General features: G+C 57.4%; 1 protein-coding gene across 4 annotated transcripts; it reads left to right on the top strand.

The window, feature by feature from the left end:
* Positions 1-525: 525 nt before the first annotated feature.
* DENND4B (DENN domain containing 4B) lies at positions 526-15,611 on the top strand. Of its 4 annotated transcripts, none has more exons than XM_057543276.1 (29): positions 526-871; positions 1,886-2,034; positions 2,787-3,126; positions 3,732-3,984; positions 4,239-4,308; positions 4,509-4,678; positions 4,751-4,995; positions 5,421-5,487; positions 5,584-5,642; positions 5,810-5,954; positions 6,230-6,405; positions 6,560-6,660; positions 7,416-7,631; positions 8,173-8,318; positions 8,619-8,758; positions 8,851-8,977; positions 9,398-9,604; positions 9,949-10,077; positions 10,906-11,095; positions 11,332-11,499; positions 11,760-12,148; positions 12,312-12,434; positions 12,636-12,805; positions 12,890-13,031; positions 13,274-13,510; positions 14,042-14,159; positions 14,251-14,416; positions 14,505-14,569; positions 14,670-15,611. In XM_057543276.1, exons 2-29 carry the CDS (start codon positions 2,025-2,027, stop codon positions 14,813-14,815), a joined length of 4,515 nt encoding a protein of 1,504 aa, XP_057399259.1. In that variant the 5' UTR covers positions 526-871; positions 1,886-2,024; the 3' UTR covers positions 14,816-15,611. The 4 variants fall into 4 exon arrangements, with proteins under 4 accessions (XP_057399259.1, XP_057399253.1, XP_057399266.1 ...); XM_057543270.1 differs by having other exon boundaries at positions 11,760-12,151; XM_057543283.1 differs by lacking the exon at positions 1,886-2,034 and having other exon boundaries at positions 11,760-12,151.
* Positions 15,612-17,553: the final 1,942 nt, after the last annotated feature.

Here is a 17,553-nt window from a genome sequence, read left to right as displayed (position 1 = left end):
TGCTAGCCCTCTGACCATCTGAGCTTCTGCCCTCTATTCTCTCCCCCGTGCAGCACCGAAGAGTAGTGCCCCTTCTCCATTACCCCCACCTCTTCTGCTCTCCCACACCCTACAGTCCTGGCCTCTCCTCTTCCTCTTTCCAAAACTGTTGTCATTTTCAGAAAAGAGAACTGAGAGCTTCTGGCTTAGGCTGGAAGGGAATGCAGTGCCCTAAACCTGGAAGTAGGGGCAGCCACCTGGGTCTCCGCAAACTAGGCTTTCAGGGCCTTCACGCAGGCAGGAAAGCCACATCTGAGTAGGACCGAGGGTGGGACGGGAGCGCGCCTCAGACTTCAGGGGTCAGTGTCCTGTGGCAATGGTTGGTTGGTGGGAAGCCGCCTGGGTGCAAGGGGCCCTCCCAGCCGCCAGGGGTCGCGCTGCAGGCGGTCGGGCGCTGGGCAGGCGCTGCCAGGGTCACGGCCGCCGGCCCGGGAGGTTGGGGGTGGGGGGGGAGCCGCGGCGCCCGCGGTCCGGGAGGGGGGGGGGTGGGGGGAGCAGAGAAAGCGGGGCGCGCGGAGGAGCACCCGTCCCCCAGCGCAGTGGGAGCCGGAAGGGCCGTGCGGCGCGAGCGAGCGGCACGGCAGCACAGTCCCCAAGTGGCGCAGCGCGGCGGGGACGCTGGGATCGCCCGGATCTCCCTCCACGGCGACCCGCGCCCCGGCGCCCTCGGCCGCTTCTTCTTCCTTCACTCGTCGCCCCGGCGGGAGCGGCGCCCGAGTCGGGTGCGACATGTCCGGGGCCGGGTAGCCGCGCCGCCCGCCGGCCCGCCAACCCGCCTTCCGAGCCACCCGCCCGCGGGCCGGCCGGCGGGGGGGAGTCGCGGGGCAGGCAGGTAGGGGCTGGACCGGGCGGGGCGGCGGGCGGGGAAGGAAGGGAGGGAGCGCCGGCGGGGCGGGGGCTCTCCCCCAGCTGTTCTCCGGCGCTGCACATCTGGTTCCGGTTCCTCTCTCCTGGGGAAGTGAAAGTGGAGGGGATGGTGCAGCCCGGAGTTAGCTAGCAGTGCCCCGGCGCCCTGCACCCCTCCTGCTCCCGCGGGTCCTAGAGCTCGAGCACCCCTCCCTCCGCTCGGGTCACGCGGCGGCCGGCGCTGCTGCCGTCACGTCTCCGGCCGCCTGCGCGGCCGCTCCTCTCTGCCCTCCTGCTCCTTCCTCAGCCTCCTCCCGCTCGGCGCGCCCTTTGCCCCAACACGAACTTCCCGCCGCCCGGCTTGTGGGCGTTGCGACCCGGAGTGGCGCCCCTGCCCCGTGCATTCCCCAGGGAGAAAGGGCTGCCTTCTGCAGGACTCTTCCCTGGCCCGGTGAGGAGAGGCCCGGGTGCGGAGGTCCTGCCGATGGGGGCCACTCGCTCTTCTGCTGGTCTCAACCTCATGGCTCCCGCCTGCTGCCTTGGGCATAGGGCATAGGGCTCCCATTCGCCAGCACGGGACGAGGCATGGGGCTGTGTCCCAGAGCTAAATCAGGAGGCTGACGCTAACTCCTGGCTTCACCTCGCAGATGTGGAGACTAAATTAAGCTGAAGTTGGTGTGTGTATGTGTGTGTGTGGCCAGAGGCCAGGTTAAGGAGAGCCAGCTTGGCTACTGAGATTCCTTTGCCCCCTCTTCTCTTGGCAAGGGTGGGAGGTTAGGTAGGATTGTACATCCTGGATCCAGTCTGAGCCTCCTCTGCCTTGCTCCGGGTCCTTTAGTCTAAGGTTCCAACTTGGAATGATGCTGTGTTGGCACCTTCAACGGTAACCCCCCCCAGCACACACACACACACACACACACACACACACACACACACACACACACTCTCACACCCATAGGCTGGCTTCCGCTGAGCTGCAGCTTCCCCTCCACTGTTTCAGGAAGTCACCTCCCTTCCCCTCTGAAGCGGCCCCCACGCCTTCGGTCCTCAGCTGCAAGCCACCCACCAAGCTCTTTCCCAGCTTCTGCACCCTGGGGCACCCTGGGACCCTTGGGGCTCCTACTCCCTGGGGTTGGGCCATGAAGGCAGGTGAGAAGAGTTACTGAAGACCCGTTGTGGGCCTGTTTCTGTCTCTGGGCTCCATGGAGGAGGGCTTGGGGATTGCTGGGACTGTCTCCCACTGCTGCTTTGGACTTAACTGGGGATACCTAAGGATCCTGGAGGTTGGAGGGCACTGGTTTTTTTGTCAGATAGTGGAGCTAAGTTAGGAAAAAAGGACACTTGAGTCTGGCGAAAAGATGCTTAAAGCTTGGGTTTTGTGGAGTTCTCACAAAAACCTAGACGTGGGCTCTTTAAGAATATTAGTTGGCTCATGAGGTTCTTAGAATGTCAACTAGAGTAGGAAGGCCAGAAACCCATAAAAAGACTGTAAAGTTGGCATGATGTCATGGCCAGAAGGAATGATGTCATTGCAGGCCATTACAGAAAAGATTGTGATCTCTGTTACGTTAGGGAGTGAAGAGGGGTGGGGTCTTTAAAAGGGATACAGAAACTATGATGTCAGAGCCCAGGTTAGCTGTGTGCAGTGGAGTGGAGTTTGGGTTCTTTGGGAAGAGGGCTGGTACCACCAAGAGGGAGGGTCCTGGTCTCTTCAAGGAGCTGTGGTGGGCTGTGAGGGCCTGGTGATGTCACAGGCGGGAGAGTTTAGGATTGGCTGACCACTGATCCTGCTTTTCCTTGAAAGGACTAGGGAAGGGGAGGGAAGCAAGAGGGGGACTCCCTGGTTGCCATGGCAACACCAGCCTTCCTTGCTTCATCTCTCTCCCACTTGGCCATTCCAGATGCAGTGAGTGAGGGGGGGGCCATGGCGGAGGAGCGGCCCCCCCGGCTGGTGGATTACTTCGTGATAGCTGGGCTTGCAGGGAACGGAGCACCCATCCCTGAGGAAACATGGGTTCCTGAACCCAGTGGGCCCCTTCGCCCTCCCCGGCCAGCTGAGCCCATCACAGATGTGGCAGTCATCGCTAGGGCCCTGGGCGAGGAGGTGCCCCAGGGCTACACATGCATCCAGGCTTCTGCTGGGGGCCACCCCTTGGAACTCAGTGCTGGGCTCCTGGGTGGAACTCAACCAGTCATCTGCTACCGGAGGGGGCGTGACAGGCCCCCCCTCGTTGAGCTGGGGTGTGTACACCTACCCATGCTGGCACCAAGGGAGGCTGGGAGGAGATCTGGGGTGAGGCAGGGAGAGGTAGGGGTATGGGATGAGGGATGTGCAATGGGAATGGGAAGAGAGTGGGCTAGAGGCTGGGGAGAAGGGCCTGAAGTTGTGCGTACTTAGTTCTCACACAGATTTGGGTGCATATACTAGTGCTGCTACTTGCCAGCTATGTGACCTTAGGCAGGTTATTGAGCCCCTCTGGGCCTTTTCCCTTATCTGTAAATTGGGGAAAATAATACCTCCTCATAGGGTGGTTGAGAAGATTAAACGAGATAATCCATATAAGGGACTTAGCACAGAGTCAATAAATGGTAGCTTTTATTCTTAGTATTTATTAATGAGCTTGAGAACCATGGAAGGTTTGAGGAGTTGTTACTGATCAAGAAGTAGAGCCAAGGGCAGAAGAGGGGCACAGGATTTTGGAGGGCAGAGTTCAGCAAGAAGTGGGCCCTGGTGTTAGGGTTTAACTAGGCTGAGTAGGTAGGACTAGGTAGGCAGATCTAGCAGGACTGGGATCTTTCTCCTCTGTATTGGACTTTTGACATCTCTCTCTGTTCTCTGTGCCAAGGGTGTTGTATGAGGGGAAGGAACGTCCCAAGCCTGGCTTCCAAGTACTAGCTACGACACCCTACAGCCACTCAGCCAACCTGGCCCCTCCAGGCCCTGGGCACCCCCGCACCTACCTCACTTACCGGCGGGCAGCAGAGGGGGCAGGGTTGCATGCCCTGGGCATCACTGACCTCTGCCTGGTGCTGCCCAGCAAGGGCGAGTGCACGCCTCATACTTACTGCCGATTGCCCCGCAACCTCAACCCTGGCATGGTGAGTGGGGCCCTGAGCCAGGAGCTGAGACCTGCACCATCTCTGTGTGACGGTGTGGACACTGGGCACAAAGGGTATCCGAGGACCAAGGCGTCTAACGGCGGGGCGGGGCCCAGAGGCGAGACTCTCGTCTTGGGGGACTGGGATTAGTGGGAGTTATAAAGACAAAGCCCACGCAGGGGTGGTGGAGAAAATGAACCCCAGAAACTTTTGTTAGCTGTGTGTTTGCTTGTCTCTTGCCATTTCTGGGGCAGTGGGGCCCAGCAGTGTACCTGTGCTACAAGGTGGGCCTGGCCAAGGCCAACACGCTGGTGTATGAGGCAGGTGAGTAGCCCCTCTGTCTCTCCAACCCCTTGACCCTCTGTGTCCCTCTGCCCTGGTGCCTCTTGGCTGGTACCTTCAGTGTCCACAGAACTCACTTCCCCTTTGCCGCTTGGCCCTTCTCTGGGATCCCCTGCTTCCCTCCCCTGGAGTCTGATGGACCCTACTCCTTTTGGGTACCCCCCACTCTGCCGGGGGTGCAGAGCTGCTGGGCCGCTACCCAGAGGAGGACAATGAGGCGTTCCCGCTGCCTGAGTCAGTGCCCGTCTTCTGCCTGCCCATGGGGGCCACTATCGAGTGCTGGCCTGCCCAGACCAAGTACCCCGTGCCCGTCTTCTCCACCTTTGTGCTCACGGGTGCAGCTGGTGATAAGGTGGGTGTGCAGAGTGTGGTCAGGGGTCTGGGCTCCACAGGGCCCGCCTGACTGCCCCTCTGCCCCTTCCAGGTGTACGGTGCTGCCTTGCAGTTCTACGAGGCGTTCCCGAGGACCAGGCTCTCGGAGCGGCAAGCGCGGGCCCTGGGCCTGCTGAGCGCCGTGGAGCGGGGCCGGGCACTGGGGGGCCGAGCTGTGCGCAGCCGCCGTGCCATCGCTGTGCTGTCCCGCTGGCCTGCCTTCCCTGCCTTCCGCGCCTTCCTCACCTTCCTCTACCGCTACTCCGTCTCAGGCCCCCACCGCCTGCCCCTGGAAGCGTGAGCACGAGACTTCCCCGACACTGGGAAGGGTTATGAGTGGATCGGGAGGCCAGGAGAGATGGACGAGATTAGGCTGGGCAGGGGGAGCTGGGTGGGCAGAGGAGTGGGGATGGGGCTGTAGTGTGTGGCTGGAGAGTTGGTCCATCTCAAAAATGCCCCTGGCTGAGGGGCTGAGTGGGGCCTGAAATCCAGGCTACACTTGCTAGCTAAGTCCTGGCCAGGGGCTCTGCAGGCCCAGAGGGAATCTCTTTTCTGATTTGCACAAATGCTGTACATAATGGAGGCTCTGATGGCTCACACCGGTCTCGAGGTGGATCTCAGGGAGGAGTAAGGTTCTTGTGGACAGGTGAAGGAGAAGAGCAAATGTGGCTGAATGAAGTAGACTGGGAGTCTGCCTCTGACTGGACCCCTCTCTCCCCCAGGCACATCTCCCACTTCATTCACAATGTCCCCTTCCCTTCCCCACAGAGACCCCGCATCCTGGTGCAGGTGAGAGCTGGGGCTGAGGCTGGGGCTAGATGGGAGGAGGAGAATTGCCAGGGGCTAGTCTTCACCATCCTGACCTGTGGCTCTTCTGTCTCCCAGATGTCTCCCTATGACAACCTGCTCCTCTGCCAGCCTGTATCCTCACCCCTGCCCCTCAGGTATGTGCCCAGGTTGGGGGGGCTTTGATGACCAAGGACATGGTAAGTGCCAGGCAGGTGGGCACAGGTGTTGAGATCTGTGCAGGCTGGGCCCAGGTGGTGTCTGTGCCCAGTGACTAGGGAAAGGCCTCCTGCTGACTCTTCTCCCACTTTGGCATTGCCCACAGTGGTGCCAGCTTCCTGCAGCTGCTTCAGAGCCTGGGCCCTGAGCTGGCTATCACGCTGCTGCTGGCTGTGCTCACGGAGCACAAACTACTAGTCCACTCACTGCGGCCGGACCTGCTCACCAGCGTCTGCGAGGCCCTCGTCTCTGTGAGTGCTACCCTGCCCAGACTGCCTTGCCTAGAGTGTTCTTTCTGGTGCCCCAGTCCCTACCTAGATTCTCCTTACTTTTCTTTTCTTGGGGAGGGTTCCTCAGCCTTTTACCCTTGGGCACGACCTACAGGACATACAGCTTCCGTCAGGAGCTCTTCTTTGGAGCCCAACTCCCACAGCTTCTCTCAACAGGCACCACCCCCCAGGGCCAAGGCCCCCTCTCCTGCTGCCCCTATGCCCTGCTCACTGCTCCTCACTCCCTGATGCTTTAGATGATCTTCCCGCTGCACTGGCAGTGCCCCTACATTCCGCTGTGCCCGCTAGTGCTGGCAGACGTGCTGAGCGCCCCCGTGCCCTTCATCGTGGGTATCCACTCCAGTTACTTCGATCTGCATGACCCGCCTGCGGATGTCATCTGTGTCGATCTTGATACCAACACGCTCTTCCAGTAAGAGGGTTGGGTCTTGTCCAGGGGGTTTCGAGGTGGGGGGCAGGAGAGGGCTGGTGTATGCAGTGTACCTGCTCAAAAGGAGCCTCAGGCAAAACGTGGAGGAGGCTGGCGAGGAGCCCCATCCCCCTTTCTTCCTCTGTTTATCTCACAGGACTGAGGAAAAGAAGCCCCTCTCCCCTCGGATCCTGCCCCGCAGACCCTACAAGGTTCTGCTGGCTACACTGACAAACCTGTACCAGCAGCTGGATCAGAGTGAGGAGCGTGGGTGGGGGTGGGAGGCTGGAAACTGTCATTGACCTTAAACCTCCAGTTTGGGGAGGCCTGTGGAGAGCTGACCTTACTTGAGGAGGTTAGAGGAGTTAGGCTTTCATTTGGTGGAAGTGAGAGGAATTCAAATTCTAGTTTAAGCAAGAGGGAAGCGCATGTCACATTAATATTCCTGAATATGTCAGGGAGGTTGAGCTTGTCATTGGGGAGGCTTGAAACTGTTACCTGAAGGTAACTTTTTTTTTTGTAAATTCTTTTTTTTTTAAATTAATTAATTAACTTATTTATTTTTGGCTGCATCGGGTCTTCATTGCTGCGTGCGGGCTTTTTTCTAGTTGCAGTGAGTGGGGGCTACTCTTCGTTGCAGAGCGCAGGCTTCTCATTGCGGTGGCTTCTCTTGTTGCGGAACACGGGCTCTAGGCGCATGGGCTTCAGTAGTTGTGGCTCACGGGCTCTAGAGCGCAGGCTCAGTAGTTGTGGCGCACGGGCTTAGTTGCTCCGCGGCATGTGGGATCTTCCCGGACCAGGGCTCGAACCCTTGTCCCCTGCATTGGCAGGCAGATTCTTAACCACTGTGCCACCAGGGAAGTCCCTGAAGGTAACTTTTTAGTTACTATTGGTACCAGGTCTGTTAGGACCTGCCGGTGGTGGGGTAGCAACAGTGACTTCTGTGTGAAGAGCAGGGTTGAGGCAAGCCCTACGGGTGCTGGCCCTGATTCTCAGGCTGCCCTGGTCCCCAGCATATACTGGACCCGAGGAGGAGGCCTCCCTGGAATTCCTGCTGACAGACTATGAGGCAGTGTGTGGCCGCCGCGCCCGGCTGGAGCGCGAGGTCCAGGGAGCCTTCCTCCGCTTCATGGCCTGCCTGCTCAAGGGCTACCGGGACTTCCTGCGCCCGCTCACCCAGGCCCCCTCTGAGGGGTCTCGTGATGTCGACAACCTCTTCTTCCTGCAGGGTAAAGGGAGCCTGTCTCTGCTTGGGGAGGGTGTCACGGGAGGGGTGGCCAGGGGCTGGGCCCCATGGGGAAGCCCGGGGGGACGGGGAATCACACAGTTTCTTGTTCCTTCACTCAGCACACGTTTTTGTGGGCACCAGCTTTGAGCTGTATGCTCTTCTGGGCTTGGAGAGGGCATAAGGGTACAAAGATGAACCAGCTGTGGCCCTGCCCTCTGGGAAGCCCTGGGCTTGGTGGGGACACAGTGACGCCTGTGGTGAGCCACCCCCATGGGCGAAACTCTCTTCCCTTGGAGAGTCCCCAGTCTGAGGTCCTAGGTGCCGACAGATAAAAGGGAGGGATTCCATGGGACTGTGGTGCTGGGGTAGCTGAGCTGGTCGGCTTGGCGTGTGGTGTAGTGGTGCCAGAGGGGCCAAAGAGGGGATGGCTTTGATGGCCTTGGATGCCAAGTTGGCAGGGAGCCAAGAAAAGGGTTCGGAAGGGGGTGCCTGTGGTAGGGACCCCTGGTAACCTTCCTCTCTGCCCCATTCTCACCCGTCAGGCTTCCTCAAATCCCGGGAACGCTCCAGCCACAAGCTGTACTCCCAGCTGCTGCACACACAGATGTTCTCCCAGTTCATTGAGGAATGTTCTTTTGGCTCTGCTCGGCATGCTGCCCTGGAATTCTTTGACTCTTGTGTTGACAAGGTATTGGGCATTATCCCTTCTCTTCATGCCCTTTGCCCTCTGCTCTCCTCTTGGCAGTCTCTGTTATCCCAGGTATAAAAACTCTACATCTCCTCTGTGGCAGGGATGGTGCCCCTGGAGTTATACAGGGCACAGCCTATGCAGCACACGTGACCGGCCTCATAGACATACCGTCTTCCCATTCCTCACTCCATCCCCCAGCTCTGTCTCCAGGGCCTTGGTGGAATCTGGACCCACTACCTCCTTCCCTGTGGCTATGCTTTCCTGGGAGATGCTCATTCTCTTACCATCCTGCTCCAGGTCCACCCAGAGCAGGAGAAGCCTGAGCCAACACCCTTGGTGGAGCTGGAGGAGCTGTCGGGAAGTGAGCTCACTGTCTTTATCACACCTCCTGAGGAGCCACCGGCGCCAGAGGGCAGTGAATCTACCCCCCAGTACTGGTGAGAGCCTCTTGTCCCCTCACTTGTTGTGAGGCCCCATAGGCTGACTTAGTGCCGACTGCTCCTGATGTTGCCTTTCTCTGCCCCTCCAGCTACGATGGGTTCCCCGAACTACAGGCTGAGCTGTTTGAGTCTCCTCAAGAGCAACCCGGGGCTCTGCCTGTGCCAGGTCCATCCCGTAGTGCCCCCAGCAGTCCTGCCCCTCGCCGTACCAAACAGGTAACCTGCAGGTGGGCCCCCCAGAGGCATCTGGCTCAGGCCAAGGGCTGCTGCTTCAGTTTCTTCATCTGTAAAATGGGTATAATAGTATTTACCCCATAAGGTTGTTGGAAGGTTTCAATTATGTCTGGCACATAAAAGACACATGAAATATTAGCTATTGTTACCACTGTCATCATCCTCATCTTCATTTTCTGAGCACTCTGGGAAACCAGGGGCTTGCTGCCTCTTCCAGGGCACCTGCCCATGCTCAAGCTAGGCATCTCTGCTTGGGGATCCTGGGCTGTGTGTGCAGCATCCCTCCCGCCTCGTCAGCGCACAGACCCTTCCTCAGGGAGGGTGCTGCTTCTCCCACACTGTTTTAAGATCTGCCCTGCCCTGGCATCGTACTCACCCAGGTGTGTCCCCTGCCCTACCTAGGAGATGAAGATCGCACAGAGGATGGCGCAAAAGTCAGCAGCTGTGCCTGAGCTCTGGGCCCGGTGCCTGCTGGGCCACTGCTATGGGCTGTGGTTCCTGTGTCTGCCTGCCTATGTGCGGTTGGCACCCTCCAGGGTGCGGGCACTGCAAACGGCTTACCAGGTGCTGCGCCAGATGGAGAGCCGCAAGGTGGTGCTGCCCGACGAGGTGGGCACCCGCGCCCAGTCCCAGGGGCTTGTGCAGGCATGGGGGCTGTGAGAGGGAAACTTGGTGACCATGGAAAGCAGACGGGGAGCACGGGTACAAGTTGAGAGCTGGGCGGGTGCTCCATCACATTCACTGAATTAATGAGCATGTTCAGGGGGTAGCAGTAGAGACCGCAGGGTGGCAGCGTCAGCAGGAAGGGTAGGTGGCTCTGAGGCAAGCCCAGGAGCTGCCAGGGGCCAGTGAAGTCTGTGAGAATTGGGGAGGCTGGAGAAGGGTGCTCGCTGAGACTTGAGGATTTGGGTTGGGAGTGAGTCCGCTCTCATCCTGCACGTCTCCTGGCCCAGGTGTGTTATCGGGTGTTGATGCAGCTCTGCTCACACTATGGGCAGCCCGTGTTGTCCGTGCGGGTCATGCTGGACATGCGGCGGGCAGGCATCGTGCCCAACACCATCACCTACGGCTACTATAACAAGGTACCTAATTTGGGGTGAGGGGGGGATGGCAGCCTGTGCCAGGTATGTGTGTGGGGAGGATGCTGCTCCCTGACACCTGCTGCTCTCCCCTCTCCTTGGAGATCGGGCCCATACAATCCAACAAGGTCCTGTCACCATTGTCACCCATTGTGCTCCTCTAGTGCCTTAGCACCTACAGACGGTTTTCTCATACTTGGCTGCTTTGATTTTCACCCACAATACTCCTGACAAGGAGGTTGGGCGAGTACTGCTACCTCCCGATGATAGCTAATAGTGGGAGCCAATATGCCAGGCACTGTTCCAAATACATTTTCCACATCAAATCATTTTATCTTTACCACAGCCCCATGAAGTGGAATGATTATTGTCCCCATCTTACAGATGAGGCCATGAGGTTGCAGAGGCTTAGTAACTTGTCCGAGGGACCACAGTGAGTAAGTTAGGGAGTTAGGGGATGCACACAGGCATGCCGATGTTTCCTGAATTCGGGCCCTTAACCATGATACTAACCTATATTTCCTGTTTTTTAGATGAGGAAACTAATGACCAAAAAAATGAACCGATTTCTTCAAAGCCCATAGTTTATAAACAGCAGAGTCTGGATCCAGGTTGTTGCTACTGCTTCTGGCTTCCTCTAGAACCCCTCAGGGTGGCAGCTGCCAACTGTCTCTTCTGGGCTCTTGTTCCTGGCTGAGCCACTGGCAGGACAGTCCTAGGCAGGATGTCTGGAGGAGAAGGTGGTCCCTGGGGCTCCAGGTCAGGCAGTTGGCGTCAGGCTGAGGCCAGGGTATGGAAGTAGGCCATCTTCATGGGCACTGTGCTTGGCAGGCCGTGCTGGAAAGCAAGTGGCCGTCTGGTACACCGGGTGGGCGCCTGCGCTGGGCCAAGCTCCGGAACGTGGTCCTGGGGGCTGCTCAGTTCCGCCAGCCCTTGAGAGAACGGCGGCAGCGGTGGCAGCATCAGAAGCAGGAGGAGGAGGCAGAGACAGCAGCACAAGAGGCAGGCGGCTCCCAGACAGGTGGGTAGGGGCTGGTGACACGGGCAGGGGGATAGGCATGGAGAGCTGGGGCTGGTCTAGTGGCTGGCACTGGGTGTTCTCAGAGTGGATAAACTATACTTGGCTGGTAACAAAAGAGACGAAGTTCTGCCTGGGAGGAGCCCTATAAATCCAGGTCCACGTAAGGAGCTCTGTTTTGGAACCGGGGGCTGGGTTTCTAGCTGGCTGCCTTTCAACCCCCTCTCTGTCTTTTACAGAGCCCTATCTGGAGCGCCCCTCCCCTACCCGCCCCCTTCAGCGCCAGACTACCTGGGCTGGGCGAAGCCTGAGGGACCCTGCCTCGCCTACGGGGCGCCTGGTGAAGAGTGGCAGCCTGGGTAGCGCCCGAGGGGCACAGCCCACTGTGGAGGCTGGCGTGGCCCACAGTGAGTGCCCTTGTCCCACACCCCAACCCTCAGCCCCGTCAGCTTCCCTGACCACTTGCCAGTGAAAGAGGGGAAAGCCAGAGCCAGGATGGACGGGTGGTGCTTTGTGGTGGGCACCGTAGATGCTGAGGGAATCTTGCCTGGACTGTCACCATGGTGGGAGCAGTGGTGCCAGAGTCTGTACAGCCAGGAATTGTGTTCACTCAGTTCCTGGAGGAGGGGCTGGACTCCATCTTCCCTGATTCTTTTCTGCCCTGTAGTGATAGAGGCCTTGGGGGTACTGGAACCCCGGGGATCACCTGTGCCCTGGCACGATGGAAGCCTCTCAGACCTGAGCCTGACCGGGGAGGAGCCGGCACCTGGAGGCAGCCCAGGGGACACAGGCTCAGCCCTCAGTACCCAGTCCACTGAAACCCTGCAAGGGCCAAGTGGGCGGGTACCCAAGGATGGCTGGCATCAGGATGAGGCCAGCACCCCCCGAAGAGGGCTGGGTGCCCGCCTCCAACAGCTGCTCACTCCTTCCCGCCGCTCCCCTGCCTCTCGTGTTCCCCCACCTGAGCTGCCCCCTGACCTGCCTCCCCCAGCCCGCCGCAGCCCCATGGACAGCCTTCTGCGCCCCCGGGAGCGCCCTGGATCCACTGCATCCGAGGTAGCCAGTGAGGGGAGGGTCCAGACACTTGAGCACCAGGAGGCCTGGGGAGGAGGTGCTAACCAGGAGTGCCCAGAGAGGGCCCTGAGGGGTGGCTGAAGCCAGCATCCTGGGTGAAGAGGAGCATGGGTGTGGCTAACTATTTTTTCTCATGCGATGGCAGAGCTCAGCCTCTCTGGGCAGTGAGTGGGACCTCTCAGAATCTTCTCTCAGCAGCGTGAGCCTTCGCCATTCCTCAGAGCGCCTCAGTGACACCCCTGGATCCTTCCAGCCACCTTCCCTGGAAGTGAGCATAACCCCTCCCACGCAGATGTGCTTGAACACACACATACACCACACCCATTCACTCTGTCAAAGGCAGGGGTTGGGGAGGAGGTGGGAGGAGCCTGGGCTGGGGTGTGAAGATGAGAGGGGCTGGGGAAGGAGCACGGGCTCCTGAGCCTAGAGGCCAAAAGGGGCCTGCTTCCTGGGGTCTTCTTGCCTGCAGATTCTGCTGTCTAGCTGCTCCTTGTGCCGCGCCTGTGATTCCCTGGTGTATGATGAGGAGATCATGGCTGGCTGGGCACCTGACGACTCCAACCTCAACACAACCTGTCCCTTCTGCACCTGCCCCTTTGTGCCCCTACTCAGTGTCCAGACCTTTGATTCCCGACCCAGGTGCCCAAAGCAGGGCGAGTGCTGTGGGTGGGTCAGGGAGGTGGAGGTCCGAGGGCTGACCCTCCTCCTGCTATCTCGCTGCAGTGCCCCCAGCCCCAAGCCTGCCTCTGCTGGTGCCAGTGGCAGCAAAGATGCTCCTGTCCCTGGGGGCCCAGGCCCTGTGCTCAGTGACCGCAGGCTCTGCCTTGCCCTTGATGAGCCCCAGCTCTGCAATGGACACGTGGGGGTAAGGGCTGGGCCAAAGGGGCACGAGCAGTGTGTGTGTGTGTGTGTGTGTGTGTGTGTGTGTGTGCGCGTGTGCGTGTGTGTTGCCCTGTGGGTGGCCCCAGTGGTGCTGGGGAGAGGTAGGCATTGAGGGCAAGGGACGTCCCAGAAGCTGTTGGACATGGTGGCCCAGTGGGAATTGTGGCTCTGAGGATGGGGCCGTGGTACATGCCCTCCACTGCCCTCTCGCTTTGTGCCTGACAGGGTACCTCCCGGCGTGTCGAGAGTGGGGCATGGGCGTATCTGAGCCCCCTGGTGCTGCGTAAGGAACTGGAGTCGCTGGTAGAGAACGAGGGCAGTGAGGTGCTGGCGTTGCCTGAGCTGCCTGCTGCTCACCCCATCATCTTCTGGAACCTTCTGTGGTATTTCCAGCGGCTACGCCTGCCCAGTATTCTGCCATGCCTGGTGCTGGCCTCCTGTGATGGCTCCCCACCTCCCCAGGTCAGTTCCCTGATATGGTCCCTGCTTCCTCATCTCCCAGCTCTGTTTCTCAGTCCTCTGTGTCTTCAGTGCTATAGAAAGAGCACAGGCTTTGGAGTTGGTTGTACCTGGTTTGATTCCCGGTCCTTTCACTTCACTACTCTGAGCTACAATTTCTCATCTGTAAAATGGCATAAGCGCCGCCCCCCACCCCCACAAACAGGGCTGTTGTTAAGGCACCTAGTGTAGTGCCTGGTACCCAGAAAATAATTTGTTAATGTTCATCTGTTTATTGCTCTATTCATTGCACCAATATTTATTGAGCACCTTTTAGGTTCCAGGCAGAGTTTTAGGCACTAGGGATGTGGCAGATTACAAAACAGAGTCCTTGCTCTCATAGAGCTTGCATTCCCATGGGGAATAAGAGTTCCTTTCTCTCTTCTCTTTGACTATGTCCTGTAATGTCCCTGTCTCTTGGAATAACGCCTGTCCATTTCCTGTCCCCTGCCTCCCACTCCATCAGCCTCTCTCCTTTATCTTGGCTCCCTGCAGGCCCCATCTCCTTGGATAATGCCTGATCCAGCATCTGTGCAGGTGCGGCTGCTGTGGGATGTCCTGACCCCTGACCCCAATAGCTGCCCACCTCTCTATGTGCTCTGGAGGGTCCACAGTGAGTCTGGTATTTGGCCTAGGATGGGAAGGGGAAGGTCCCAGACTTAGAGTGTTCAATAATCCTGGCTACCTTCTTTTTTTTCACCCAGGCCAGATCCCCCAGCGGGTGGTATGGCCAGGCCCAGTACCTGCATCCCTTAGTCTAGCATTGCTGGAGTCCGTGCTGCGCCATGTCGGTCTCAATGAGGTGCACAAGGCTATAGGGCTCCTGCTGGAAACTCTAGGGCCCCCTCCCACTGGCCTGCACCTACAGAGGTATCGTGTTCCTATCTGAGAGGTCCCTGGTCTGTCCCGGGCTCCATACCCCCTTTATCTCACTTACACCCTTTTGTCTCCACTCCAGGGGCATCTACCGTGAGATCTTATTCCTGACATTGGCTGCTCTGGGCAAGGACCACGTGGACATAGGTGAGGGAGCAGGCAGGGGGCTGAGGAGTTTAGGGATCTGGGGCCAGGTGTGGAAGCTTGGAATCCTAATATACTGACCTACCTCCACCCTCTTTCCTAGTGGCCTTCGACAAGAAGTACAAGTCCGCCTTTAACAAGCTGGCCAGCAGCATGGGCAAGGAGGAGCTGAGGCAGCGGCGGGCACAGATGCCCACCCCAAAGGCCATTGACTGCCGAAAATATTTTGGAGCACCTCTGGAATGCTAGGGACCCTTAAGCTTCCTTCTCCAGCCTGGGCTGAGGAGGTGAGGGAGAATGGATTCTAGAGATAACCTGCTTCCCTGTTGCTTTCATAGAGGAGTTGGGAATAGGCTGGGAAGCATGCCCAGCCGTAGGCTCTGAATTGGGGCAGCAGGAAGAGGGACCCACTGTTACCAAAAGTCACAATTCCCCTATCTCCAACCTGCCCTCTGTGCTCATGTTGATGTTGGAGGAGGCCTGGGGGGAGCTGGCACATCTCTGTTCCGCCTCATCCTATACCAGGAACTCCTCTCCAGGGTACCCACAGATCTGCACTGCCCTGGTCATCTTATAAGTTTTTGTTTTAAAAAACAACTAGAAAGATACAGAGCTACTGAGCCTTTGCCCTGAAAGGGAGGGAGGGATGTCATTCCCCACCAATGATGGTCCCTCTTCCCTAATTGCCGAAGGCGCCCAAGGCTCTCCATGCCTTTCTACCTTAGTGTTTGTATTTTATTTTAAGTTATTTATTCTGGAGCCACAGCCCCCTTGCTTATGAGGTTCTTACGGACCGTGAGAAAGAGAAGGGAAATGGGGCCGCATGGTCCAGTGGTTTGTAGCTCCTTGAAAGTTAGGAGGTGGGAGCTAGAGGAGTCCCAGGCTCCCCTTAGGAAAAACTGGTGCCCCTCTAGCCCTGATCCTGCCTGTGCACCCCACCCTGGGGAATGCTTCACCCACCCAGGGCCCTGACTGTGCAATAAGGGATTGTTCCTTGCGAAGTTTTGTTGGATGTAATATAGTAAAAGCTGCTTCTGTCTTTTTTCTTCTGCCTCCTGTTCTCTTGAGTCTGGGATAATGGTGGGGGATACCTCACTTTTTCTCCTGGCTGCACATCCTCCTTTACACCCTTTCGTCCCTTGCTGCCTTCAGGCACACACTGCTTTCCCTGACCAGGTCTGGTACTGGTCCCTTGGGGCACAGGGAGTTCTTGGAGCAGGAGAGGGGTGAATCCGGTGCTGGCTATGGTGGTGCCAGTCTGTGTGGTACTTCCGGCCCTCCCACACAATCACCCCCTTGTCCCTCATCTGTACCCCACACAAAGACTCCATTCTCTGGGGGCCCTGAGCTCATCTCTGCCTTCTTTCCTCTCCCCACAGCTTCCCCCTCCCAACTTCTCCAGTACCTCCACAGGGCAGCTCTCACGCATCCTGGGAGCCCTGGAACTCATTCTAGGCCTCCTTAGTTGCTCTAGCTGAAGGCAGTACTCTTCCAACCAGGGTCTCAGCCTGGGGACAGCACCAGGAAGACAGGGGCAAGGATTAAGGGGCTCACTGCGTGTGGGCGTCAGGCATCCAGGCATCATTTTTCTAATCCTTTTGGTCCACTCGGATTTCTCCCTTTCTTTCCTATATAATGAAATAAACACAGGAAACACTCCTAACAGAGCTGCAAAACCAATTACCAAAGGGAATTAGCCAACAAAACAGAAATATCTTGGGGAAGGAGGGCAGGAGTGTCAATGGAGGAAATAACTTACATGAGCCTCTAGTGCAAATTCCTGGGGGTGGATATCGGTGGATGAAGAGAGCCATACTACTACTGAATTCTGGGACCTTCAAGCCAGAGGATGCGTCCCCATCCTAACTTGAGCAGTGTCCTAAAGGAGCTGCAAAGGAGGGGCTTAGGAAATGCCATCTGTTTTTGCCAGAGACTAGGAGATGCCTTCTTCAGAGGGGAAACCTCATGTCACCCCAGGTTCTGATCAGACCTCACTCCCTAGAATCAAACTTTCCCTGTATCATCCCCAACAGCCTTCTGCAAAGTTGAGTGACTTCCTTCCTGAAAACATGTTTCTCTTGAGTGTAGCATGCCCAGCTGTGCACTGAACCGTCTGGAATTATAGAGAGAATTTTGGGGCTCAGTCCCTACCTTAATAGAGCATACAGTCTTCCTGGTCTAGAGTGCCCCTTGCTTCACAAATGATAATGATGACTCTGCCTCCCAGCTTGTGCTTCTCATTTTTCAACAGGCCTATAGTCAGATGGGTGGAACTACAGAATTCTTTAACCGCTAGAGTGTCTGGGGATTCCAATAGCAAAGTACTCACCACAGCATCTGACATCTCTGTCCTGTGGCTTAGGGAGCTGTATGAGGGGCAGGATAAGTCCAAATTACCTGGCCCCATTTCTCTTCCCTGACTTTAGAGCATGTAGGTTCGAGTATGACAAATTTTAGTTAAATCTTGTCTCTGGCACTTACTAATTTTATTACATCAGACAAGTTACTTAACTGCTGTGCCTCAGTTTTTCCTCATCTGAAAATTGGGGAGGTTGTTCAAAGATTAATTATATAATCTACATAAAGTGCTAAGCACACTCAATAAATGTTAGCCCCAAAAAGAAAACGAACAAACAGAGCCTGCATAGGGCCAAGTCATGTCCACTACACCAGTGGCCTTGCTTATCTGTCTTTCTTGGAGCTTGATTGCTCCAGATTGAAAGTTCCCCCTCCACGGCCTGATTTTAATTTTGCTGAAAGGCATTTTCTCAGGCCTCACTAGTATCTTCCTCGGGCTGGTATCTTCCACCACTGTGTTTCTCATATCCTTGCAGCCCTTGAAGAATGGCCCTTCAGACAGCAGAGAGTGCACTGAACTGATAATGGACAAAGCAGCAGGTTAGGGAAAGAGGGCTGTACCTTCCATGAGGGCAGTGACTTTGTCCTATTTACTGTATATCCCCAGCACATAGAAGAGTGTCTAGTCA

Source organism: Balaenoptera acutorostrata, chromosome 1 (genome assembly GCF_949987535.1).
Source record: "Balaenoptera acutorostrata chromosome 1, mBalAcu1.1, whole genome shotgun sequence".
Taxonomy (NCBI): Eukaryota; Metazoa; Chordata; class Mammalia; order Artiodactyla; family Balaenopteridae; genus Balaenoptera; species Balaenoptera acutorostrata.
This window is presented reverse-complemented; position numbering and strand designations above follow the sequence as displayed.